The sequence below is a fragment of the Lolium rigidum genome, chromosome 2 (assembly GCF_022539505.1).
Source record: "Lolium rigidum isolate FL_2022 chromosome 2, APGP_CSIRO_Lrig_0.1, whole genome shotgun sequence".
NCBI classification, from domain to species: Eukaryota; Viridiplantae; Streptophyta; class Magnoliopsida; order Poales; family Poaceae; genus Lolium; species Lolium rigidum.
This window is the reverse complement of record NC_061509.1, coordinates 249,215,929-249,224,109: the sequence shown is the minus strand read 5'-3', so window position 1 is coordinate 249,224,109 and position 8,181 is coordinate 249,215,929. Positions and strand designations below refer to the sequence as shown.

Genomic DNA, 8,181 nt, shown 5'->3' with positions numbered 1-8,181 from the left:
GCCATTCTTTTTTATTATTGGTCGTGGTTGTTGCTCTGGTGCGTAATTGTTGTTGGATCTTAGCAAGGTGACTTCCCGTTTATCTACTACTACTACCTCCGTCTATAAATTGCGTTAATTTTTTTTTTATAAATTCAGATGTATCTAGACACTATTTTAAAGTGTATATATACATCTAAATTTAGACAAAACTCCGACATCCTTTTTTGGAAGTAGGAAGTATAACAATTTCTACTACGATAAGCTTTACCTAACTCTAATGATCTAGGAGCGAGGACGGAGGCACACATTCGACTCGCACTAGTGTCCATAGTCGTGGTTAAATATGGTCTAAGTACCTATTTCTATGTTTATTGCTTTTTATTATGTACGTACTATTGTTGATGATTATTAATATAGCAACAGACTTTTCGCAAAAAAAATTCACTATATAACTAGCTAGACTGGCTATGTGGATGATGACATGGAAAAATATAATAACATACTCTTAACAATCTCGATTGTCTTTCAACACCTTGTAAATTAAGTCGCATCTCTGAATCGAGTAATTTTCTAGGTGGTTGCAGACCGAGTTACAAATGCACACTAGCTCCTTTCTTAAACCTTACAAAATTACGAATTGTGCATTTGTTAGGTCATTTGCGAATAGCATATTTCATGGTAATTTTTTTCCAAGAATACAAAGGTATATTGTTTTGATTGATTTACCAATGAACATGTTTGCCGTATCACGAGATTTGTTGCTTATGTAATTTTGAAAATTATTTTGATATAATATATTTCTAATCGCAAGCGATATCATTAGTGTGTGACCAGTACATTGCGCGTAGTAGTACTCAACGCAGTTTTTCTACACATATGTGGGTGTCCCTGGCTTATCCTAGGGTGGCAATAGCTTCAAGATTCGTGGGCGACCATATTTGCATCCAGAACCTTGACATTGTACACTTCGTCCCCACTATAGGAACGAGTTGTGCCTTGCACACCTTCTCTCTCCTCCCTATCCTTTCCTCCCCACCAGCGCCGCTGAACTCCACCCTGAGAAGAAGCCGAGCCCATCCCATGCCGCCTACTCTTCTTTGACGGCCTGGTCAACTAGCCCGTCGACGCCGATGAAGAGGAGATCGGAGGTCTTCTGCATCGCCGTGCACCAGCGAGGGCGTGCCATTCATGGCGGCGACAGCAGCGTGAGCCATGGTGGAGGGACGGTGAAAACATACCTGGACATCACCGTTGCGGCGACGGCAGAGTGTGCCATGGGTGCCGTTCGTTTCTGTTATGTTCGGAATACGTGATTTGTTGCATAATTAGTGGTCTAAATCTTGAAGAATCTCCCGTTTTTTTTTCGACTCTCGTTTCATCTTCTTTCTTCCTTCAACATTGTATAAAATCTAGAAGGAATCTAGCTTAATCAGAAACGGAAAGAACTTTCCAAGAAAATTTCCTTGATTTATTGCATAACTGGTGGTCTCAATCTTGAATAATCTTCCATTTGTTCCTTGGTTTGTTGCATAACTGGTGGTCTCAATCTTGAATAATCTTCCATTTGTTCCTTGATTTCTTCCTCTAGATAATGGTGCCTTCTCCCTTCCGTTTCCCTAAAAAATTGATTTGACTTTCTTTACTTCTTTTCCCCTAAATCTGGTGTAATCCAGATCTGTACGTGTTAATTAAATTTGTTGATTTGTTAGGAATTTTGGTGCTCTCCTTAATTTCGTTTGATGCACGCTTATTTTTTCTCTATTCATGGTACATATCCAAGATTGGTGGAACTTTCCTTTGTCTCACATAGATGCTAATTGCTACATGTACGGATTTGACATAGCTTTCCATCTTTGGTTTGTTCAGACATTTTTTGATGAAATTTGGTTGGTTCAGATACGGGGGAATGACACAAATAGATGCAGCCGACAAACGAAATTAATCCCGGTGTAGATACACAACGAAACAAATTATGTACTCGACTGATCGAAAACAAGGATGAGTGGTCTACTGTTGAAAAGGAGGGACGTACTGACATGAAAGAGGTAAACGGCAGGGTCTTTCCCGGAATATGTACGAAGCTGCTGCACGAATCCCAATGCATGAATGGACGTACCAGATAGGCCCGGGACGCCCACATATATGTAGACTTGTATTTCTGTATTCTTTACTTCACTAGACCGATTCATTGCTTAGTGGAAATGTTCTACTTCATCTTTGAGGCTATTCCATACCACTGTTTTGTTTCTTCTATTCTATTTTTTTTGTTTGGGGTGGTGCAACTATATGATGGTTTAGTGTAGATATGATATATGTGAAACTTATCAATCATCGTTTGTTTGCCCACAGGAAAACTTGGTTTCATAATAGGGTCAATACAAACAGTTTTTAGAACCTGGGCCAACTAAAATATATAGCCTAATTTTGTACTAAACGTTTATGCTTTTTTCAAAATTATATATGGCACACTATGAATTATTATAATTATAATTATTTACTTGGCATAGTTAACCACAAATCAATGTTGTTAAAGGTTGTCGTAGTGTTTTCATTATGAAATTGTAATGCATTTATGCAAAATTTATAGTACTTTTTAACAACAAAAGCTGTTTAGAGTTATTTTTAACAGCAACATAAACTACAGAGTGTAGACCCATTTATTATAATGATATCCGAAACACATGACGTTGAAAATTGTATCTTGATAGCATTTTCTAGTATATGGTTTGGTAATCATGTTTATTGAAACAACTAGAGTATGAATCAGCCCCTTGGCACCATGTTAGGGAAGTAGGCAGTGTTGAACCTAAATGGTTCTGATCCTCTTGATGCAACATGTTCCATGGCTCGATGAAGAGTGGATCTGGTGTGAGGTATCTAAAATGAGCTCAGAAGTGCGCGGCGTCTGGGCCTTGAGAAGGTTTCACCACCACAAAGGTCTAAACTCGGACTATTATCGCTTGGACTAACTCAAGCAACAACCTAGCGGTGGCACGGTCAATTTCCTTAGTATTGGCGAGGTTCTGCCGGGATATGGTGACATTATTGAGGGCTAGTTTGGTAACCTCAGATTTGAAGTGGATCGAAGAAGATAAAGGGATATTACATCATCTGCAGGTCAAAATTTCCTCCAATACTCTCCAATCCCCTTGGTTTGTGGGGATTAACCGAACAAACCCTGAGTTGGAAGGTTGTTTCGGGATCTCATAGGACATCGAGGCGAAGCTAAGAGGTGTGCTCAATGACACCTTGGTGAGTCTCCATTTTGGTAGTGGCGGGATATGTTTCTTGAACGACAATTTGTCAACGTGAGTTAGAGAAGCTGAATCCTAAAGATGTGCCCATAATGTGACAGGCATTGTGGTGTCCATATTTTTTTCGCATCGAAGGTTCTTCCTTTATTTCTTCCTTAGGGTACCTTGTATGTGTGAGAGCAAATTTCTCCGCTGACGGTTATTCTTGGAACCTCATCAAAACTTCTCTTTGTACGCGGACAACACCTTGTTACATGAAGTTATAATTTATCAAATTTATCAAATTGGGCCCTCAAGCTCTCTTGGACAAACATGTATCTTAATCAGGGTAAGGACGTCGCGAAGAAATGGAGGAGAAGATGGAGAATGTGATTACATGATGATGTGGCTTGTTGAGCGGCGAACCTTCGATCTTGAAAGGTGATCCTGACTAGCTATAAACCAAAGATCACCAAATTGCATAACTAAATCTAGCAAAATACATCATTGAAAACTCGGACATAAATTGCAGTTTTATTCGTATATGTTTCAGTTTCTTCAATCAGAGTCAAAATTGAACGGAAGCAACCAATCAACCATCTGGACTGATATCGAATATGGAACGGCGGCTTCTTCCTTCTTGTTCCTGCCAAGCAATGAATAAACCTCCCACGATTCTTGTTTTTCTACACCAAATTCCACGCTGCTGCCATGCAAACTAGACAACTAGTCCCGTTGTCCTTAGCTCCGTGCTAGTAGCACTTTCAGTCACACTGATCTCTTGTCCTTGGCTCCGTGCTAGTATCAAGAAGAGGCCGACGCTGTTGAAGACGCTTCGGCGACAGGGAAGTTGAGCTTGGCGCGGTGGCCGCGGAACTCGAGCGCCACGACGTCGTAGGCGCGCGCGGCCTGGGCGGCGTTGTCGAAGGTGTCGAGCCACTTGCGCACGGCGCGGTGCGGGTCGCGGATCTCCGCCGCCCACTTGCCGGCCCACGGCCGCTGCCGCACGCCTCTGAACTTGCCTCCCTTCCTTGCGCGCCGCTTCCGCACGCCACCATCCTTCACAAAGCTCGCGGCGGTGAACTCTGCACCCTCGCTGCTCGAGCCGGTCGTGGCGACGACGTCGCAGCCGAGGCACCCGTCCACGACGCACCTTGCGCACGCCGCAGCGGGAGCGGCAACGGCAAATGGCAGCGTCAACGGCTCGATGTGCAGCGTAGGGACGACGGCGTCGCCGGAGACGACGGAGATGAGGGCGCGGAGGAAGAGGGAGTTCTCCTGCTCGGAGTTGGGGAGCAGGAACTCGCGCTCCAGCCTCGGCACCATGACGGGAGCTCGTGTAGCTCAGCTGTGACGTAGAGTGAGGTCGGTGTCCAAAGATAGTTTTGCGAGATATGAGTTGAGTTCTGGTGGTTCGTGCCTTTTATACAGGATCATGCATGTCTAAGCTCATTTAAAACACGTTGTTGTCGTGTGAACGGAAGGGTGGAATTGCCTGGATTGATGATTAGCCACATCCACACAGTACCCTGGCGGCTGGATATGACCATGTTTGTGAGCTGTTCACACATGTTATCTTATAAGATTGGTCTGGCTTAGGCAAAATCACTTTGACAAAATCCGATGATTTTGACCTGTGGTTGCATGTTTAGGCAAGCTTGCAAGAGCAAATTAATTGGGGAGGCTCAGCTTACCTTTCAGGTTGAAATTAATGGCCAACAAGTATGCACTCGAGCTCTAGCAAGACCAAGCTTATCTTTTATATTTCGCAAATTATAGTACTTCCTCCATTCCGTAATTATGGATCAGAGGGGAGTTCGTTTCTTCTTCTCGATTTTGTCAGATTTCATAAATTAGTTGGGATTCTGAGCTTATCCATTTAGCAAGATTTTATCGCATTCCTAAATTAACTGGGATGCCGAGCTGATCTTCCAGATCTTGCAAAGAACACTACAGTGGTTGACTTTGACCACTTGCACTAGTAGTAGAACTTAGAAGGATGATTAGAAAAGTGAGAGTTCCCACCGGCGCGGCGTGTGAAAGCGACCCCCACAAGACATAAGGTCGAGCGCTGTTTTCTACTAGCACGCGCGGACGAGGTGGAGTGTGGGTTTCCACGTTTCGATTGGCCTCTCTCTCGTATAGACAAAAAACTTGACTTAGATTCGTAAGTACTCTTCCGTATGACGAAATACTGTAGAAAAACTCTCTGGGCTGCATTTTTTGTTCATAGCTAGCTTTGCGTGTGTGGATGATGGCAACGCAAAATATAATAATGTACGACTTTGTGGAATCCAAACCATCTCGGTTGTCTTTCAAGTTTCAACGCCTACCAAATTTAGTCGCATTTTTGTTAATCGAGTAATTTTTCTAGATGGTTGTCGATCGAGTATTAGGTACCACTAGCTCCTTTCATAAATCTTACTCCCTCCGTCCTAAAGTAAATGATTGGTTTTTTAATAGGAATTTATCTACGCACTAAAAAGACGTGTCTAGATACAACAGTAGCTCTATAAAGTTGAATAGCTTATTCTCCAATGGAGGGAGTACAAGCACATATTACTGCATTAGTTAGGCCATTTAAAATAGCATATTGTGTGTGTGTGGTGATTTTCTCCATGAATACAAAGATGCATTGTTTTGATTGATTGATTTACTGCATTAGTTAGGCCAATCTCTCTTTTAGTCTGACGTGGCCTAATAGAGTTTTGATTGATTGGTCGTGCCGGGCAAGATTGTAACGAGAATATTGTTTTATTGATGATTATCATTTGTCAAAAATACATTGGATGTCCCTCATCCTCACCATTACTTCGAGGAAGTACTAAACCGTACTATGTGGACACTATTCATGTATCTCATGCATACATGTATACGAAAAATAATAATGCAAAGCTGCTTCTCCGGTATGTTTGCTGATTTATTTCTTCTCCCAAACGGCATAGCCATCGCCGTGCGCCACCACCTGGAAGCCTCCAGGAATGAGGTTGCCAACATCGTATCTTGTGCCGAGCTTGACGATGAGCTTGCCGTCGATCTCGGCGAGGTAAAGGTCGGCGTCGGCCTCCATGATCCGCAGCTCGCTTTCGTTGTGAATTCCATGTCGTGTCCTAACGGATACCAGGTGCTCGATCTCCTCCTTATGGCCCCAGTCGAAGAAGTGGTCGTAAAACTGGAAAATATCACATTTTTTCCCGGTCAGTTCAGTCATGAACCTTTTGTTATGAATGAAAGAAAGTTGAGAAGTGAAGAGTTGATGAAGATGACTCACGATGCATGGTGTCCCTGGGTGCGTGAGGATGTAGGCGTATCCCTGCATGACCCTGTCGGAGGGGAACGGCCACATGTGCTGCGTGGAGCCGGTGTCGTGGTTGTCGACGAAGGTGACGGCCTTGCCGGGCAACCGCCCGATCATGCCGGGGGCCTTGCCGTCGGCGCCGCGCAGCCTCCACAGCTCACCCTCCACGGCCACGTTGAGGATGCCCTTGGTGGTGAAGTCGAAGGTGGTGGCGGGTCCAGAGGCGCCGACCCGGTTGACCCAGTTCATCAGCTCCTGCCGGTGCTCGTCCTGGTTCAGGTTCGGCTTGCCGTCCCCGCCGTAGGCGAGCGAGGTCCATATCTCGGCCACCGCGAAGTTGGGCTCGGTGCCGTCGATGTACACCTTGGCGACGTCGGCGGAGTAGCCCTTGGCGAAGTCGAGGCGCCAGGCGTCGAAGCCGATGTCGGTCTTGAGCCAGTTGAGCCACTGGAGGAGCTCCTTCTGGACGGTCGGGTTGAGGTGGTCGACGTCCGGGGCGCCCCCGAAGTCGGCGCCGGTGTCCGGGTTGCCCGTGCCGTCGGCGTAGGGGTGGTCGTCGCGGCAGATCATGTGGGGGCCCCAGTCGAGGCGCGCGTCGGGGGTGCCGCCCTCGAAGAGGCAGTAGATGCCCCGCCCGTCCTTGCGCTCCGCGGTGCGGTGGTTGATGACGATGTCGGCGATGGCCTTGACGCCCTTGCCGTGGAGCGCCTGGATGAGGGACTTGAGCTGCGCCTCGTTGCCGTACTTGGACGCGTCCAGGTCGTACAGCCGGCCTGGCATGTACCCTTGCTCGCCGACGGACTGCGACGCCGGTGGGAGCCAGACGTGCGTGATTCCGGCGGCGGCTATGTCGTCTACCTTGGTCATCAGGAGGTTGTACCACCCGCCATTATGCTTCCACGACTCCCAGTTGAAACCCTGTCGCAGAAATCAAAACTCATTCAGAACTAGATCACAGGTTAACTTATAGATGATGCTTTCTGACAGGCACGATCCTTACCTGGAACAGGACTTGCCCGGAGGCCAAGCTGGACGAGAGGCCGAGGAGGACGAGGAACAGGGACAGAGACAAGTGTTTGCTCGCCATGTTCTTCAGCAATGCGTGCAGCTGTAGCTGTGCTTTGGAAGAGGACGATGGAGACTGATGGATTCAGCAGGTGTGTCTGGCCGGGTATTTATAGTGCAGCTTGGAATTTTTTTTCCGGTGTGCTCCGGCTTGAATGTTTGCTTTGGCCCAGTGGATCGATGGATGTCGGCCGGAGTTTGTTATCGGCCGGTGTGGTGAGCTCAAAAGACGATTTAATGGCCGAGAGATGGAGCGAGCCTTCGATAAGAAGGCACCGGCCAATACGACTGTCAGTTACTCTTAACCGAATTATGATGCAGAACATTTTAGCATTCTTTGTGCTTTACCGGAATTAAGAAGAAAATTATCCAACAATTAAGGCATGATTGTTTCTGCTAGTGGAGTCTCTGGCTACAAATCATATCTTTTATGGCAAATATAGAGTGTAAATCGAGCAAAGGAAATTGGCGAGAACATGAACATTGTAGTTGTTGCAGCTTATGAACCGAAAAAAAGGCTTCAGATTTCACGCAGTAAAGTGAGGGTCGGTACAGATCACTTCAGACTGCGGTAAGCGCAACAGTTGGCAAGATGCATGTTAA

The 8,181-nt window shown here is 45.9% G+C and overlaps 2 protein-coding genes across 2 annotated transcripts; both read right to left on the bottom strand.

Moving 5' to 3' along the window:
* Positions 1–3,956: 3,956 nt before the first annotated feature.
* Positions 3,957–4,583, bottom strand: LOC124693245 (ethylene-responsive transcription factor ERF109-like). The gene has a single exon (XM_047226717.1). The coding sequence runs from the start codon at positions 4,539–4,541 to the stop codon at positions 4,020–4,022; it is 522 nt and encodes a 173-aa protein (XP_047082673.1). The 5' UTR covers positions 4,542–4,583; the 3' UTR covers positions 3,957–4,019.
* Positions 4,584–6,135: 1,552 nt separating this feature from the next.
* LOC124693244 (alpha-amylase type B isozyme-like) lies at positions 6,136–7,600 on the bottom strand. Its single transcript, XM_047226716.1, has 3 exons — positions 7,514–7,600; positions 6,487–7,431; positions 6,136–6,387 (listed from the first exon to the last, which is right to left on the bottom strand). Exons 1-3 carry the CDS (start codon positions 7,598–7,600, stop codon positions 6,136–6,138), a joined length of 1,284 nt encoding a protein of 427 aa, XP_047082672.1.
* Positions 7,601–8,181: the final 581 nt, after the last annotated feature.